Source organism: Uloborus diversus, chromosome 10 (genome assembly GCF_026930045.1).
Source record: "Uloborus diversus isolate 005 chromosome 10, Udiv.v.3.1, whole genome shotgun sequence".
Classification (NCBI taxonomy): domain Eukaryota; kingdom Metazoa; phylum Arthropoda; class Arachnida; order Araneae; family Uloboridae; genus Uloborus; species Uloborus diversus.
In genome coordinates this window covers 57,299,183-57,319,124 of record NC_072740.1, presented here as the reverse complement: position 1 = coordinate 57,319,124, position 19,942 = coordinate 57,299,183, and the positions used below count along the sequence as shown (strand labels likewise).

Below are 19,942 nucleotides of genomic sequence, written 5' to 3'. Positions count from 1 at the left end.
GAAAAGTTACATATTTTTACGTTAACTTGAAAAAAAAATTTTGCATATGGTAATAAATTAGGTATCAAATTGTTCAGAGTTAAACTATGCATAACATATATTTTTTCCAGAAAATGGAAAATTTTGAAATTTAAAGGTCCTTAGACCCCTTAATTCCTCCAGACTTTTCTTCATGCTTTGAAAATTAAAGGCAATATCCCAATAATTTTTTGCTCAACTTTAATTTGCGTAATCTATGCAGTGGAATTGGACACCAGTTTAAATCACTGAGGAATAATATGATTTAGAGTATTGTTTTTACAATATCAGCCGTAGATCAATTAGCTCATATTCCTTGCATCCCCATGGTCCCTGCATATTTGCTTTTCGAATTTAAATGATTGCAATTTCAAAAGAAAATTTCTTATACCATCACCATCATCAAATCTAAAGTTTAAACGTACAACTTTACGATGTGTAGTACAACAGTGCATACGGGAAGATTGTATTGTTCAGTGAAAATTATATGTTGGCCTCTCTTGATCAGGAAATTAGGTAAATCAATTTGTTTCAAATCTCATAAAAACTAAACAAATAAAGTTGCTTTCTTTTAAACTTTAAATTGAAAAGTTACAGCGTAACTTTTTTTTTGTTAAATAGGTTTTTTTGAACCGGAACAAGGTCGAAACGGGCCCCTAGTATCATTATATAGAAATAATACAATTTTGTAAACGTTTAAAGATTTCTGAATATATACTTACCCCTGAAAATATCGAATGTCTCCCTAGCCATCTTAATCATTTTGAATGTAATATTTTCACGTTTCCCTCTATATTTGGAAGCATAGCAATTGTGAACCCAAATAATACTTAATGCAGCTGATTTTTAGCTCTCTGTGTTCCTCTTTTCACAACTTTTCACATTCATTTTAATTCCTTCATATTACATAAAATTCACAACAAATAAATTAGTCGCATCTATACTTTGAGGCTTATTTTCATAGAACTAACATATTTTCGCCTCAGAGCAACAGTAAGACATCTTAGTGTTATTTCTGGGATTAGTTATTTTACTTTTGCTCTGAGGTGACAATAAATAATATTGTGGCAAAATGTCTTTTGCTCATCAATAAATTTAAATTTTTTAAAAACAATTACGACTTTTTTGTCCTGTTAATATATGACACAGTTATTATCAACTGAATAGTTATATAAAAAAAAATTGTATTGATACTTTTTTCTTAATATAATTAAACAGTGTATTTCCACAATATTTCTTATAGACACTTTTTATGCCCTAATACCCCAACTTAAAACAGTGTCCCAAGTTTGCAGCGTATTTGCAATTTCTCAAGTTAATGAATAAATTAGTTAAACTGAATTAGTTAAGTAGAAACCAATTAGCCCAAATAAGGCACAGGTACATAGACGAGATGAAGTGTGAAAAAAATTCAAACTAATGCTGCTCAGTTAGCATTGGTTATTTCCATACTTAAAAATTGCATATTTTTTCAAAATTTTCAAAATCATTAAACTAACCCTTAAAGCTATAACATCAAAGCTTAGCTCACATAGCCTCAAAAGATAATTATTCATTTATTCTGTAACACCATTTATTTCTTACTGGTGAAATATTGGCAGGTGTACCAGCCCTCTAAACTAAATTTGGCAAAATGTCCCAAGTTTAGAGGGCTGGTACTGTCCCAAGTATGGACACCTGACTATACTAAAATTTTAAATGAAAATATTGAAAATTTGCCGAAATAGGCTCATTTAAAGCAGTTAATTTCTCACTGCACAGTGCACGTGTGAAAGATGGCAATTTATAGTTTTCAAAGTTTAGTAGTTCAATAAACTTTGCAACTAATTGAATTCCAGTTGAATTTCATAAAAAACTTATTAATATATTTGAGACTAAATGAGCCAAATTTCAATTGTTCTTGGATAGGGGATAAATCATAAGGGATCGTTCAAAGATTTGCAACACTTGCGTGCAATCGTTCAGTGATTCAAAAGATTTTTTGTATTCCCTTTGGTTATGTATGATCAAATGCTGCTTGAATATCTAAATTTACTGAAGCATAGCCTCTTACAAATTAGAGACTTTTTTTTTGTTCATGCAACTTGGCTTTTCTTTTTACGCAAAACAATCTGAAATAATAGAGAGCCAACCTTGTGATAACTGATATATATTGACTGGAATCTACTGTGCATCATTTGTTTTATATGTGTTATATATTAAGATTGAATCTTTTCTGAATATTTCAGAGCTTTTATTTATTTATTTTTTTTTTTTTCATATTTTTTGTGATTGATATACGAGGGCAAATCAAAATGTCTTTGCGCCTATTTTTTATCCCCCAAAAACAGGTTTATACAAGTTTTTACAAATATATGTAGTGTACTACTTACCTTAGATTGTTTTTCCACATAGTCACCACACCAATTTAGACATTTGTCCCATTGCAGCAGTAAATGAGAGATCCCCTTTGTGCTATATTCTTCCGGCTGCCTGTGGAACCACCGTCAGACTGCGTTCTTGGCTTCTTCATCACATGTGAATCTCTGTCCTGCCAGAAACTTTTTCAGTGGAGCAAATATGTGAAAATCACTAGGGCAAGGTCTGGACTGGAAGTACCCCTGTGAATTGCTATGAGTTTTGTCCGTTGCTCCATACGAAACAAATAATGCTTTGCTGCTCATAAGTTGTGGGTGTCTGAGGAACAACAGTCATCTTAAATGACTGATAGCAGCTCCGTTCTTCCGAGCAAAAAGCAGCTACGGCTGGTACGGTTCAAGGAACTGTCACTGTTGGAAATGTATATGTTTGCTTTGTATTCACAGCCATATTTTGGCTAAAAAAATAAGCGCAAAGACTTTTTGATTTGCCCTCATATATTCACAGTTTTTAAATTTTTTTTCAGAGTATTGATATGGAAAAAGAAGAAATTAATTTAGAAAAAGCTGCAACTCTTGAAGTAAGCTCATTATGCAACCATGTTCCAACAGATCATGCAAGGTATCACTTGTTTTGCCTTGCCCATTCATATGATGGAGACTATTTGAATAGTACAGGTAAATTAAAGGTTTCTGTGTAAAATTTTCATTATCCTTGTGTTTTATCTAACAAAAAATATGTAGCTACATTATTGTGAGTAATCTTTGCTCATGTTATTGTACAGGGATGTGCTAACTGCGCCAATTGCCAATTCTTGTGCCAATTAGCTCCAAGAGACTGCCAAATTGTCTTTTCTGTGCCAAAATCGGACAAATTTGCGCCAAACGTGCAATTTTGCATTTAATGTTGCAGTTTCTTTGGTATGTTTGGCAGTTTTTGGAAAATATCATCAAGGAGCATTTGGAGCTTGTTTTTACGAATTTTTTGACTTTTGGTCCTAGATTTTTTGGGCACTTCAAAATCCGATTGCGTCCGGTTTTGAAAAATTCGTTCCTTTTAATTTTTTTAGTGATTATGTTCCTTTGACTTGAAAAATTTTGTGTTGATCATTATTTTCAATCTTTCTTATCTTTTGTTTTCAGAATATGAGGACTTGTAAATTCGTCTTCTTGTCACGCCCATTCGAAAATATCAATCCAGTTGCATCCAAATTGATTTAAGCAGGAGCCATCTGTAAAAACTAATATTGTTCACCAGTTTTTAATCTTGGATTTCTTTCTGTTTTAGGACAGAAAATTTTTCTTTAATTTTCGTTGGCAACACTTAAGATAGCAAAAATTGGGAATTCTAATGCTCTGGTAATGAATATGCAAACATTCAAGTTTCTCAGATTCAGGCACTTTCTCTATATCTTAGTCTGTCTTAAAATTTTTATTTACTTATTTATTTTTTTCTTTTCTCACATTTTTCTTATTTTTTTCACGTGCATTTCAAAATTCCTTTTCTTATGACATCATTTCTCAAAATCATTTTTTTCCATCATAATTTCATTATTAATTTTGTGATTAAATATCAATCAGTTGAAAATAAAAAGCATTAATGTTGCCTTTGCTTGATCTTCAGATTTGTTAATCAAGTAGTTCAGTGTATAAACATATATGCCAAAATAATAATAATAGTAATAAGGTCAAATATAAGTAAATAACTTACACAAACCAAAAAAGAAGAAAGGAAAAGATTAATTAATAGCTCTTTAAACTCGCTTTTAACTGGTTGAGGTAAAGTTTTTAAATTGAACCCTTCTTTTTTGCTTTTTTAAAAAACCTTTTTGAATATGTTTTTGAGTTACATGTATATATATGTATATCTTATGTCGTTTACATGTATATACAGTCGGACTCCGGATTAACGATTTCATCAGGACCGAAATTTTTATATGTTAAATCTAGGTTGTGTGTAAAATTGGGGTTCGATTTTTTTTTAAATTGCCCTTTATCTAATTGCCCAAAAATGCAACTGCACAAAAATATCCATAAATAGAAAGTGTACACTTTTTGTTCAGTAATCTGCGACTTATTACACACTAGTTAATTTGAAATTTTAAAGTAGTGGGTAATAAATGTTTGACAAATGTCTTGATACTTGACTCCAAACAGGTCTCTTTAGACTTTATGGAGAGAAGAAAATACTGTCATTTTTCATTTACAGCTTGCGGCATGAAGCATGAAATATGTTTTTAGTTTCCTGGCCATGTAAGGCATTAGAAAAAGTAGCAATTTTAATGGGAGTTTTATTATCGCTTTCTGGATCAGAATAGCTATTCATTGGTTGCCCCCTCGCCCATCAAAAATTGCAGATTCCAAGAAAAGTATTTTTCTGCATCAAACAATACGGATATATCATTTGGAAAACAATGCAATATTTCGTAACTCAAACTAACAAAAAAATTTTTTTTTTCGTCTGTTAAAATAATTTGTTTGTTCAAGGTTTTTTTATTCTATAAATAGGTGTTTTTGCTTTTATTTTAGTTGGGGAAAAATAAAAATTCGCTAAATTTCAAAATTCGTTAAATAGAGGTACCTTAAATCGGGGTCAGACTGCCTGAACATAAAAGCAAACAAATTTTAGAAATAGGTATCAAAGCACTATAACTTAAATGTGCACTAAAGCAGTGATGTATAAGTCACAAATGTTTTGTGTGTGAAATATATCAGGGCTTGAAAATTATATTGTCTGACGTGCCCAGGGCATGTAAAATTCTGATCAGTAATGAATCTTTTACCCTTACATGCCTGGCTGGGAATGCATTTATTATAATTTTTTAATTAAGTAGTATTGGTAATTTTAATGATGACTTGCTATGACGACTTTTTTTATGTTTTATATTGAAATAATTCTTGATTCAAATATAAAACTTTTAAATTAATCTTTTGTCTGATTAATGCTATCCAACAAATTCAAATATTTTTGTTATACTACAATAAAAAAACTGTGCATGTAAAAATTTTATTCGGATATGCATTTTTTAGACAAACATGCTCAGCAGGTCATGTGAAATTTCAAAAATTTTTCTAGCCCTGAAATATACACTTGCTCCAAATTGATGCAAAATTTAAATTTTTGCTGCTGCAAGCTGCTCCAAATTTGCAATTTTACTGCTCCAGGCTGCTCCAAATTCGGCGCTTTTCTGTCCCTATCTCACCGTTTCCCTGCTCCCAAGATTGCTCCAAACGTGAATTTTGGTCGGCACATCCCTGATTGTATCATATAGGGAAAGTGCAAAACAGATCTAATTATTCTACCATCATGCACAAAAGAACTAAAGTATTGACATAAATATCAGTCTTTTGCTAAATTATTTAAAGATTTTTACAGAGCTGTTTGGATATTTAAATTAACATAAATTCAAAATTCTAAGTGGAACATTCTTGATAAAGTATGCTGAAATGAGCATGAATAGCAAATATGATTGCATTTAAACTATGAAAACTGAAAATATTCACAAAGGCAACATCTTTTTTTTTTTTGACTTGTTAGTTTTTTTGTTTTGGCTCAAGAAGCAATGGAAGTACGCTGTTTGTAATTTCAATCCGACCTTCAGTGAATTTGTGCATGCATCAGGTCTTCTCAGATTATACCAAAATAGGAGTATGGGGAGAGATAACAATGGGTGGATTTTTATTATTGTTTTTCATTGAGACTCATTCATTAGTAGGTTTGTAAAGTTGCTTTTGTTTTATTTAATTACTCTCCTTCCTTATTGGTTCTTTTAAAATAATATCAAACTTAGCAAAAATATTCCTATGTTTCAATCTGAACAGGTATTACACCAGCCTTTTTTTTCCCTTTACTTTTACGATGTAGAATAAAATGGCTGATAACATTAGAAATAAAAGAAAAACACATTCAATTGTTTTAAAAACTTTTCAAATGAAATCTACATGAAAAATTGCCTAAAAGAAAAAATAATATAAAACTTATAACTTAAGCATATGAGAGAATGAAATATGTGGAAGCATTATTCTCATCCTCTTCTGCCAAAAATGTAGTTTGAACAAGGGTGCCTACGAAAAAGGGCTATGGGGTTTCATGGTGGCATTGAAATGTTTAAGGGGTGTGTTACAGGGTTTCTTCCTCATTTTTGGAAAGTGGCTCCTACTTGGGGAAAGGAAAATGTAGCTCTGGAAAGTGGTTGCTCTTTAATGTTGGAGGATTAGAGGGAGGTGTGGCATTGCTCTTATCGAGAGAGGAACCTTGGCGTCACTATCCCACTTTTGTCACTTTCTTCAGTATCTGTTGTTAAAAATTGCAGGGGTTCAGACATTTTTTCAATAACACCTTTTGCCCAATATTTCAATTCAAGTTTTTTAATGAGATTTCCACATAATGCTGAATACTTTACTTATGGCTTTTTCTGTTCTGTGAATAATTTATACGTATTTATGCAATTTGTCGGATAGACATTTTGATATTCTCCTTTCAGGTCTGGCCAAACATACTCAGCCATAGCAGTGCCAGGCAAAGTACTTTTTAAAAAAAGCTTGGTTGAATAACTCAAGGAAAGTAGAGGAATCTCCTCTGATCATTTTTTTGACACTGAAGTCTTAAACAATGTTAGTCTATCTTGACTGGTATAAGGGAAAAGGGTGTTTCCAGGGCTTGTATGCTCTACTAGGGAGAGTTTCAAAACTGGCTACTTAAAAAGTGATTTTGCACCCTGTTTAAAGTTAGGAGAAAGGGGTTTAGGGGTGTTTCTCTGGATATTTATCCAAACTGAAGTCTTAAGAACACAATCTTAGGCTATCTATGGTTACCTTGGCACAAGGCACCATAGCAACCTCTGCACCTAGGAATTTAATTGGCTTCTCAGGTTTAAATTGGGCTTGGCTTTTTTACCATGAGAAACTTCTTTTTACTAATAGCTTCTGAATACTAATACCCCTAAGCCTAATAGTTCATTTGCTGGTAGACAGTGATTTATTTATGTTTCTAATAAGCATCTGCATATGTTATAGTTTATTGTTATGTATTATTTTGTATAAATATATTATTGCATAAATAACCATTGGAGTGGTAGTCAATGTACTAAGATGACAGCTATTTCCTCAGTTTCATAGGCATATTTTTTTTTTTTTTCAATCTAAGGGAAAGGGAGGGGGATAAATTTGTGATATATAAAACTTAAATTGGTAACTACATTAAATTAGCTTTTAATGTAACATTAAAAGAATTCATTTGTGCTACATGTGTATTATATCAATGTAGATCATAGTCTTATTGTAACTACTGTACACACACATACACACAAAATTTATATTTTGCTACTGACTGTTAAGGGGAGGGGGATAAAAAAAAATTAAGTTGGTAAATTCGTGTTGTTTTTTTTTCTGTTGAAAAAATTTTGCTTAGGAGAAAAGAAACAAATTGCATTCATTTTACTGTGTGATTGAGCCAAAAGGTCATATTTCTTGAAAATTATTTGAACAAAATTACAAAAAAAAAAATGAGTTAATGTAACAATTATTAAAACCTATTCATAAGAATAATTGTTTTGTTTTTGCGAAAAGTTGGCAATTTTTTTCATTTATTCTTCAGTTTTTTTTTTTTTTTTTTTGTGGGAACCCAATGCATTTTTCAACACTCTATCAAAGTTTACTAGTAAGGTATCATTTTAAAACTATTTCTGACTGCTTTCAGTAAAAATTCTGCTTTGACAAAAAAACCTAAATGGGAGACAATTCCCATTTAGATTCTTTTGTCAAGAAAACCGATTTACCTTGTTTTTTTTTTTCTATGCATTCCCTCAATGCACAGAATCACAAAATAGAGCTGAATTGGTAAGAGCATCATGCGAATAATGCTTAAATCTTGAGTTTGAACCATTACAGAACAAAAAAATTTGTTTTATTGACTTATTTTCTTCAGCTGAATTTGGATCCAAATTTCGACTAATATCTATTCTAAACTCATTGCAGGATTCTGAGCTAGTTTTGTTGTTTAAATCAGGAAACAGGACATTAATTTTAACAGGAGCAATGACATTAATTGTTCATTATTCTTAACCTTAAAATTTTGCTGATCATATCAGTTATATTAAATGTTAAATATATTAACTAATTAACCCTTGCGTTTATATTTTTACATCATTCTAAGTTTTTTTCATACTTAATTAAATTTTCAGCGAATTTTTAATCGGATGAGATAGTGTTGTGCACAGAAAAGTTTTATCCAAACCCATATCCAAAAGTTGGCAAGTATTTAACTCTTAATATTTACAGCCTTAAACTTCAGCCTTAATTTGCTTAAAAACACAAAAAACATATGCACAGAAATGGCAGAAACAATAAAAATACCATGTATTTTTTTCCCCTCCAAAATGGTTAAAACCATTTAGAAAGCAGCGCTCTTCAAAGGTGGTAAAACCGGGTAAATACCTCAGACAGTCAAAACTATGAGAACCCTGGTTTAAATGCTATGATAAAGAGTGACACATGGCTTATTGAGACCTCCACAATTTCAGCACAGTACTTAAAGGGGAGAGAGAATTTCTAGAACCGACACCCAAAGAAACTGCAATCGACCAAGCTCAGGATTTTCAAATCCGCAGATTTTAAAAGCATACACTCCGTGGATCTTTGGCGGCATCTGGCTCCAAATATGGAACCCTCTGATTCCGAGTCCATTATCTCCACTAGGCTCCCTGTTGCTTATCTTTGGTGACCAAAGGATAGGTGTTCAGGAGCTCTTCCACAAAAAACTATCTAAATGTTTTTCGCTACTCTGGGCAAAAGAGTAAGGGTCCCAAGAATGTGCTTCGTAAATTTTCCAAAAGTGACATCTTAAGAATACAGTTTTAGGCTATCTTTGGCGACCAAAGGGGGCCTTCAAAAAATAATCTGAAATTAGTCTTAAAAGCATTTATTTTGTCTACCTTTTGTATTGCTTGGAAAAACTGTTTGGGGTATTTGGTCAGAAAGTTTTATCTTAAAACGTTTATTCTTTCTTTAGAGATGTAGAGAGAAAGTGATCAGCGGGGCATAGATCACATTCCTTATCAATGTAATATTGGTTACGTGGGACAGACAAGGCGTTCACTTAAATTTCGTTTGAAAGAACATGAAAACCACGTTAAAAAACAGGAACTGAACAAATCTTCAATTGCTAAACATTGTTGGGACACAGGGCACAATTTTCTCTTTTCGGAAGCCAAGATCATTTGCAGACCTACAACAGTAGGTGAATTAGATTTTCTAGAATCCTTTTACATTCTTAAAAACTTAAATAATCTTCGCAATGAGTCTTTTGCTGTTCCGCATTTTTCTCCAATCTTATTCAATCTTACATGTTAGAATACGTCATATTTTGCCTCAGCACTCGTTGATAGCTGATTGGTCAATGTTTTTCCGGTTACGCAATTTAAACTTCCCCACGACCTTGATTCATCCATTTGTACATTTCGCACTGAGGAAGGAGGCTATTGCCTCTGAAACATGTCTGCGTTTTTATAAAGTTTTTATCTTTTCTGTGCTTTTAAACATTTGTTTCATTTTTATCCAATTTACCTGCACAGAGCTATCGCTTTTCAATCCAATTATTAGCTAAATAGAAGTAAAACATTCCTTTTGTTCATGGCGTTTTTACGTGTTATTAAATAAATCAAACCAATCATGTGAATGAAACAATTACTGCATGAAAATGATTAAAAACAAGTGAGACTCTTTTTATGTGGTTTTCTCAAACTTTTTTAGAGTACATTTTTACATGTAAAGTTTTCCGTGCATCCCCCCCCCCTTTGCCCTTGTATTTATATCTCTTAAATTTTTCTTGTGTTTCTCTCTGATTTTATGTTGAATGCATGATCCCAGATTTCAAAATTAAGGCTAAATATAGAAAAAATACTCTGTTGCTACCAAAATACGTCTTTTTAAGTGAACAATAAGTGTTGTATGTATCAATCATTGGGAATTTAAAAAGTTCAATAGAGATTTTAAAGCTTTTAAAACTTTGACAGAAGCACACAAAACATTGTATGTATATAAATTTTACTTGCTAACATGTAATTTTCTAATTATCAAAGTATTTTTGAGGAGAAAAATTGTCTTACAATCCTAATGGAATTTTTATTAATTAAATCTTGTAAATTGCATCATATTTTATTTCTTTTTGACTTTGTCTAGTATTTGATAGCTTTAAGTATATTTGTAAAACATTCTGAAGTTATTTATAACTTGAGAAATAGGTAAGAAAAGGAAAACTACTGATTTATTTCTTTCTCTCTCTCTCTCTTTTTTTTGCGGAATGATATGAATAATTTTCCAAATATTTCATTCGTTCTTCCTAGGTCCAACTGATTAGACTTCTGTAATATACATAATTCAAAGATTTTTTTGATGAAATTTATAACAAATTAAGATTTAGTCAAAATATGTCACCTTTGGCATTAAAAATGATGTTTAGTCCTGCCTGTGAAGGCTTCAATTAAAATTAGCAGATAGTTGAGTTGCATATCTAATCAAATCCACTTAATAGATATTTCAAAGTGAATATTTGAAATGCATATAGTATTTACTTTTTATTTTCAGTTTTCATTTATTCTGTTCCTGGATACAACTGCCCTGTTAAGGAACGAATGCTGTATTCAAGTTGTAAGGGTCCTTTACTTGATGTGATAGAAAACAAAATAGGGATAGAACTTGCAAAGAAGGTAGTGAAATTTATTTTGTGTTTTATAAAATATATTAGTGTTAAGCATGCTTTATTTTATGTATTTTGCTATCATTTATCACCAGAATCTTTTTCAGTTCTAAATATACTCTTTGTAAAATTTGTGGGTGTAAAAATATAATTTGAAAAAATTACTTTAGAATCATGGGCAGCAAAGAGTTATGATGGCCAACTCCCCAACACCCCTCGTTGCATCACATGATTACTAATGTACTAATCCTTATGATGTTATTGCATATAAAGTTGATTGTGACTCAACACCTCATACCCCCCTCCTCCACTAAAGGTGACTTATAGCTGTGCTAGTGATGAAAACATTCTTTTTAAAAATAGGTGTGATTAGCTTCCAGCTATACACTAGATTTCTGGAATTTTTTCATGTGTTCGATGCAAAGAATCCTGTGTCATCTTTTACTATTTTCTCCTCACCTCCTAGTTTTTTTACTTTTTAATTATATTTTACTTATTCCAAATTTTCAACAATTAGGTTGGTAATTATTTATAATAAGTATCATAACACTATTAAAATACAATTCTAAAATTTTTCTGCACAAATAAATTCATTTGTTTGCTGCTTTCATACTTTTGATATCTTTATTCTGAAGAACACTCTTTTTTTGCATACACTGGGAATCGAATATTTTTCATTTATGATGTTTATTAGATACTATATAACTAGTCCTTATGATATTATTTGATTATAATGTTATTCATGTATGATGTTAGTGATGAAAGGCAAAGAAATACCGTATTACCCCGCATGCCGGAAAAGGCGAGATTGACCAGCATACCGGGAGATTTGAATTTTCCGGCATGCTGGATGATGCAAGGTTTATTTTGCAACAAAACAAAAGTAAATTTCCCATTCAGTTCCAGTCAGAAAGCAAACCACTGTAAGTAAAAAAAATTAATGAATCCCAAAAGTAACCTTCTTTCAAAAAAAAAAGTGTATTGCTCATAATATGTGCTTGTTATTTATGATAGGTCATTATTAATGGATTTAAATATATGCCAATAAAATAATCAATTCAGAAGCAATCACCGTCACTGTGATTTGTTCATAATTTTTTTTAAATAAATTATTTTAGGTTCCTTTTAGAGTGCTAAGTTTAATTTTTATTTTTTTGAATAGCTATGAAAATACTGTAGCACTGGTTTAGGGGCGGTAACCCACTGCTTAAATGTTTGCTTAATTAGTTTTAGTTTAATTTTTATAAAATTATTCGTTTTTAAACAATATTTTTCTTGTTAAAATAACAAGTGACATTGTCAGTAAATATTTTTTAAAAATTAAACTGTTTATTAATACTAATAAGATATGTATAGAACTTACATTCATTTTTAAGCTGAACATAATATTTTTGTAATATTTTTTTCCCCCTAACCTCGATTTTTCTGGCATGCTGAAAAGGACCAGGCAAGTGTTACTGAAAATCTGTTGATCCCTAAATTTTGTGGCATGCTGGATAATGCTGGGTAATACAGTAAAATTTATTTATCCTTTAGTTTAAAATCATTGATTAAAAAGAAAAAAAATCCACACTTGTCAATGTTTTTGAAGTATATTTTTAGAAATTAAACTACTTTTCAGTCATGAGATAGTATAAAAACTATCAACTTAAAACAATCTTTGCACCTAAAAAATTAACTTAAACTCATTACATGAAGAAACACTTGTGAGACATCAGGAACACATGCATCAGTTTGGTAACAAATAATTTCTACTTCGATACTACTCCCATGATTATTTGCTCGATGATGATGTTGCTCGAAGTTTCAATATTGAAACTTTGAATAGCGACAACCCTATGATTGGACCACTTTTGCTTGGGCAACCTTATACCATCAGTTTTGTAATATTTTTACCTACATTTTTTAACATAACTTATGTTTAAACTCAATAAGGGTAAATTACTTATTTTTTGGATACCATTTAGCCCCTGACAACCCTGGTTAGGGACCAGAAAAAGGTAGGCAATCTGACTTTAACGTTTTCTTTACAAATTTTACTCTTCATTTATGACAAATTTTTTGCCTCTCGATGAGTATAAATTACTCATTTTTGGGCACCTTTATCCCCTGGCAACCCTGATTAGTTCACACGCAACAGTAGGCAACCTTACTTTAGCGTTTTGTTTCCATCTTTTACTGTTAATTTACGGTAACGATTTTCAAAAACTCGATGAGGGTAAATTACTTATTTTTAGGCACCTTTCAACGCCTGGAAACCCTGATTAGTTCACATGAAAGAGGTAGAAATTCTTACCTATACATTTTATTTACAACTTTTACTCTTCATCTATGGTAACAATTTTAGGAAACTCAATGAGGTAGGTCAAGCCTATTGATATCTCGCCCTGAAAGAGATCCTGTGTCATTGACTAAAGTAAAACCTGAAAACTTTGTCATGGATTGCATGTGCAACAAAGTTTACTATATGAGAAAAAAAACTTTTTTTTTTGGTTTTTAATTGGAAGTGCTTGTTAAATTCATTTCGGACTAAATTAACATCCTGATGTTCAGGCTTAAGCTCTGTTGATTTTGCATCTTGTTGAGTTCTTTTCCATGTTTAGTACCACAAGCAATTTTTATTCATTTCAAAATATTTCATTTTTAAAAGCAAAAAAGTTTTCTGGGCAATTCCACGAGTAACTGACTGACATTTACAGAGGAAAATGAAAAGTATTTTGAAGCATAAATCATAAAATATTAGTTTTTAAAAGTATATTTTGCAGCGGTTATTGTTTTTTTATACTGAATTTCATGGTATAATTGAATTTCGAAAACAGATAGTGATTTTAGAAAATTTGTTAATAGCATGGTAACTGACTGACATGAATGCAACCTGTGTGATAAGTAATACTGATTCAATAAGAGATTTTTCTAAAAGTAAAAGGCATTTTTATTAAATTCAGATCAGGATCAAAGAACAATGAATAAACTTTTGGCCTATGACATTTGAGTTGGAAAATATTGCTACAATATTTTCCTTCTTTCTTCGATTCTTTAGAATATTGCTACAATATTCTAAAGAATCACAGTAATTAGAACGACTTCGTAACTGACTGACATCCTGGTAACTGACTGACATTTCTGAAGTTTTCTAAATATACTGATGCAAAGGTTCAAAATTAAGTAGCAAAACTTATAAGTAAGTTTACATAAAAGCTAAGCAATGAAAATACATTTGTCAAACCTAATACAGTATCCCTTCATTATATCGCACTTGTCAGGAGACAACAAAAAAGCACAATATAACTGAAAACAGGATATAACCAAACACTTAAAAGTAACTATTCAATTATCGTACAAATGACTTGTGTACCTACAAAAAAAGTGTATTTTCAAATTAAGACAATTTTCTTCATAAAAACCAAAGAAAACTGGTTTACGAGTTGTAAAATCTCTTTTAAAACAACAACAAAGAACAAAAAAAAACAAATCTTTTCTATTGTCTTACAGTTGAATATGAATCAAAAGTTGCAGCTACAACTATTTCAGATGTATAGAAAATATAGCAATTTTTGTTAATTGATTAAAAAGGAAAAAAAATACTTTTTCTAAAAAATAACGTTTTTTTTCCCTGGGATGTAAAGTAAAATTTTTTAAAGTATATTTTTTTGGGGGACAAAGGAAAAGCACGATATATCCAAATGAACGATATGACGAGGCGCGATGTAACAAGGGGGTACTGTATAGTGAACGCCGGTTAATTGAATCAGTGGTTCATTGAATCAACTGCTTTAATGAGTCAAATTGTCAAAAACAGGACAAAATACAGCTTTATTGAATTAGCTGCTTTATTGAATCAGCCGCTTTATGGAATCAAAACTGTTTAGAACAAACGTGATTTGTATAAGCAGCAGCCACTGTATTGCTAAAATAAATATTTGCATTATTTATGACAAGTTGGTAACTGACTGAAATATTGGCTACTGACTGATATTAAAAACATGCAAACCAAAATATCCATTTACAAAATATATCTTCTCCTAGTTTAGTGATTTCTTCAAGCTGAATTTTAATAGTATAATTGAACTTTTAAAATGCATTAAAAATCATTTAAAAAAATGTTAAAAGCATGGTGACTGACATGAATGTAACCTGCAGGAAAAGTAGTATAGATTGAATAAAAGATTCTCCTCTGGAAGCAAAAGGAATTATAGATGAATTTAAATTTGGGTCAAGGAATAATGAATAACCTTTTAGCATATGACATTTGATTTCAAAAATATTACTAAAATAACAAAATTACAGTAATTAGAATACCCTGGTGAGCTAACTGACTGATATTTCTAAATTTCCTATATATCCTAGTTTAAAAAATTCAGAATTATGCAGTAAAACAAACAAATAAGTGTACACAAAAGCAGAGCTCTCTTTGCCATTAGGGCTAGACCAGGGGACCTTCAGCCTATGAGGACCAACAAAATAATTAGAACATATAAAAAATTACTACAAAATATAGTTTTAATATGCTAATTATGATATTTAAAAGCAAGGGCGATACAAAACGGATATAAAGATTGATTTTTTAACATCAAAATAGCTATTTTGTGCTACCTAGTATTTTGTTCAAATAGTCCCTTAGTGTACCCTATCTGTAAAATATAAAATAACAAAAACTGTAGGCGCTTGCAACTCTGCAGCACTTCCTTCTCTTTTTTTTTTTTTTTTGGTAACATCTATAAATGTGTTTGACCGAATGTCTAACAGCCTTAAAATTTGTAATTAAAACTCTGCACAAATGAAAAGCAATTAAAATAAGATTTTTTTTTCTATCGGATAACCTCTTTTCCCTCATAGGTTTTTTTTTTTTTTTAAATTGCTAGAAGATTTGAAAATCTTTTTTTTCCCTTCGGTATTTTAAAATGGAACACATGTTTGTAAAATTTTGGAGCTCTAAAAAGTAAACTATTTCTATTTCCTCTACATCATCTTAGTCACTCATATGATTTGAAGAAGTCCTTTTTTCAAGAATTTCACCTTAGTTTTTCCCTTATTACTATCTATCAGTCTTTCTACAAAATATTGTAGATTACAAGAAACTCAATTAGAAATGTTCTTTACTATCAGTCACACACACTTCCAATATTTCTGAATTTCATTCCTCTTTGTGAAAATTGTGATATTGTAAGTTTGTCATTTGGCTGTAATGACTATAAAATGCTTTTCTCTTTTGTTTTGAATCGATGTATTTTTCGAATATTAGGCAATTATGTTTGAAATTTAGGATAAAACATTACTAAATTATATTAGAATGAATAATGAATAAAATTAATAAAATATGTTATTATTCTTGAAAATTTAAAGAGAGCAGGGTAGTGGAACCTTGGAACAGCTTACCGGAAGAAGTGGTAATGAGCACGGGAGTAGATAGTTTTAAGAGGGCCATTGATCTTCACTGGGGATTGTAAATTGACTTGGACCAGTCTAGCTGGGCCCAGAGTCTGTTGCTGGTCGTCACTTTTGTATTCCTATAGGAGTATTAAGTTTAATACATTGCAACCATTTTAAAGTTAAACAGAATATCAGTCAATTACCGTTGTCAATCGGTTATTGAGGAATTTTCGGTGTTCCAGATGTAAACTTCCAATTCGACTTCTTACTTCATTTAAATACTCCTGATGTAGGCAGAGAATATGATTTTTTTAGAATATTTCCACCAATAATTTTCATGCTGAGAGGGAAAAGTTGATTTTTTATGGTAACTGACTAACATTTTTTCATAAACTGATTTTAAGATTGTTTCTGAACAAAACACTATAAAGATATTTTTTAATATAAACTTCCAGTATAACACCATATTATGAGCATAACAAAACACACTAACATTTTTTTCCTTTTAGTTAGAATTTTTTTTAGGAAAAAGATTGATTACTATAGACCAAATTTACCTCAAACAATCCGAAAAGGACATAGGGATTCGTTACTGCTTATTTTCAATACGAAAAATTATAAATTAAAATTTTACTGGGTACACTTTAAAAATATATATTTCAAACATTCAAATGATATACAATACTTATTGTTTTGTTAATATTGAAATTTTGGTGCTCAGGTTGACATTTTCGTGGAATTGCCCTTATATAGAGCTTAGTATTGTTCATTGGAATTAAACATTATTTCAAGCTTTGAAAACTGCAATAATTTTAATAAATACTGAATTAAATACCTCAAAGATGAACTTTGAACAGTATATAGGTCTTAATTCCTTCTTCAAGCTTACTTTCATCAAAAAATTAATTATTGATTAGAATCAGCAAAATCCTTTGACAACTTAAAAAAAATTTGAAACAAAAAGTTAACCATGCCCTACTTGAATACACAATACTGAGGTAATTTAACAAACTAGTAAATGAGGTAAAACTCTTAAATTCTATGCAGACAATGTTGGCTAATGAGAAGTCCAAGTTTATGTTAAGTTTAAGTAAAAAAACAAACTTAGTTTAAGTTAACCAGTAAACCAAGGTATCACTATTTTGAGAAAAGTATAAACCTTAAATTGTGTAATTTTTGTTTAAAAAAATCATTTATTAAGATGGCTATAAATATGAAATTTATTCAAATTATTAACAAGCAGGTAAATGTAATATCTGAGCCTAAAAACACACAAGAATATTGCAGAAAGTGGTCTTGGAAAGTTACAATTTCCATCCGTGAAGTTCACTGTTAGTTCTAGTCTGCTGAAGCATATCACGGTTTGAAGAATCAATCAATTGATTGATCCTATTATTGTGAAAAACACATCAACCATAGGGGAATCAATGTGCACAATCTTACACATACACAAACAGCACCACACAGTAAATAATGATTCCATATTTGAATTTTTCAAGAAAGGTTTTTAACTAGGGATGCACAGGATATCTGGTATAGGAACAAGCCACTCCCCTTCAATCTGGATATTCGACATTTCAAAGCAGGATTACTGGCAGATTATCCAGTATTGATGTGGGAAGAAAAGAAAATTTCAGAAAATTTTCCATTAAAAAATCTATTTTTTGATAAACTGTTTTGATGATGTTGGTGGGAAGTTTCATGTTTCCTTCATTGATTTCTGCTTCTAAAACAAAAATTGCAGGTTATAATTAATACTTTATACTTGACATCGTAACTTTCCACAGTTACTTTTCATGGTGTGATTTACTGTTTTGATAAAATGTGTTAAATTTGTTTTTCTTCCACAGATTGAAATGGATGATGATGACGAACTTACAGAAGAATTTTTGATTGATCAAATTCATCCAAAACAGACTATTTATAAACCGAAATTTTCTAAGCCTAAAGGGCCAATGAATAGAGGTGCTAAAAGACTAGTAAAGGTTCAAAATGCTGAATAGTTGAAAAATATTAAAACATTATAAAGCAAATTTTGATAGCCAAGAATGCATATTATATAATTATACATTTTATATACTTTTATTTATAATATATGAAATAATTTTTACACAGTGTTTCTTTTTGTAAAATGTCTGAATAAAACGAATCTATTGGTTGTGTTATTTGTGTTAAAGACTTATAATTCCTCCCCGCTCCCCTCAGTATATATAGTCATTTCTCTTTCCTGTTGTTGGAATCAAATTGTTTCTGTAAAAGCATTAGTTTAATATCACTCATAAACAAGGAATTTTTTTCTTGGGTATTTTAAACAAGTTTAAGTAGCCCAATCTTTGAGAATTTGTGTACAAAATAATTATGAAATAAAAACAAAAAACCTGACTGCGTGAAAACCAAAAAAAAAAAATGAAAACAAAAAATATAAGCCCAGTAGTTTAGAATTTTACGAAGTGTTACTGAAAAACTACTCTATTGTTGTTGTTGTCGTGTGCCAGCTAGGCTGGCAATTTGGGGTGCGCTGCTTCACTTTTCCAACTGTACCGTAATTTGGTGTGAAGTCCGACTTCTACAGTACACACATGCCATAAGGACCCGTTTATAGGGTAGGCGACCATTCACATCATAACAACACATTCACACAAAGAAAGGACAAGGACAGGAGAGAGAAAGTATGTCCATGCCCGAGCCGGGATTCGAACCCGGACCTTCCTGTCACAATCAGACTTCTCTGACCACTAGACAAGGAAGGCGGCAACTACTCTATTGAAATCGTCTTATAATCGATACACACATAAGACAAATCATGCATTCAAAAGCAGAATAGAAGGATCAACAGTCGGGCCCATTCCCTTTTGACCAGTCAAGGAACCCTGTAAAATTAGAATGGACCCCGACTGTTGATCATTCTATTCTGCTTTTTAATTTATGATTTGTCTTATGTGTGTATCTATTATAAAACGATTTCAATGAAGTAGTTTTTCAGTAATACTCGATAAAATTCTAAACTACTGGGCTTATATTTTTTTGTTTTTAGTTTTGTTTTTTGGTTTTTATGCAGTTGAGTTTTTTGTTTTTATTTTATAATTTTTTATTTTACCCTTTTTAGTCAATTTTCATTGACTTAGTCATTAGGATCATAAGACGGCAAATTTCACAACCTTGTCATTTTATTGAGAAAGTTTATATCGCGAGGATTATTAAGTAACTTAGGGTGGAATAAACTACTGATTATTAGTCCATCTAGGGACCTTACTGGGCTTAAAGTTACATATGCTTGACCTTTAGCAAAAGTGCACGCACTTAAATCAACCACAGCTATACAGCGCAAAAAAGTCGTCAGTCAAATCTTTCTCCCAAAACTAAAAAAGCCCATCAAGAGAGTACACGTCGCAAAACTCAGTCCCCTAAATCACTACAAAAACAAATGCAACATGTTAGAGATGAAAATCGAATTAGTAGATTAAGTAAACAAAAAATTCAGGCAGCTAGAACGCGGCCTGCA

At 30.9% G+C, this 19,942-nt stretch overlaps 1 protein-coding gene across 1 annotated transcript in view; it reads left to right on the top strand.

Annotated features, from left to right (window-relative positions):
• LOC129231386 (twinfilin-2-like) overlaps nucleotides 1–18,605 on the top strand; it is a 55,574-nt gene extending 36,969 nt beyond the window's left edge. Inside the window, exons 8-10 of the mRNA XM_054865683.1 lie at nucleotides 2,903–3,053; nucleotides 10,959–11,080; nucleotides 18,291–18,605. Of these exons, the coding sequence (XP_054721658.1) occupies nucleotides 2,903–3,053; nucleotides 10,959–11,080; nucleotides 18,291–18,443 (426 nt within the window). The 3' untranslated portion in view covers nucleotides 18,444–18,605. The remainder of the gene's footprint in view (nucleotides 1–2,902; nucleotides 3,054–10,958; nucleotides 11,081–18,290) is intronic.
• The last annotated feature ends 1,337 nt before the right edge of the window (nucleotides 18,606–19,942 follow it).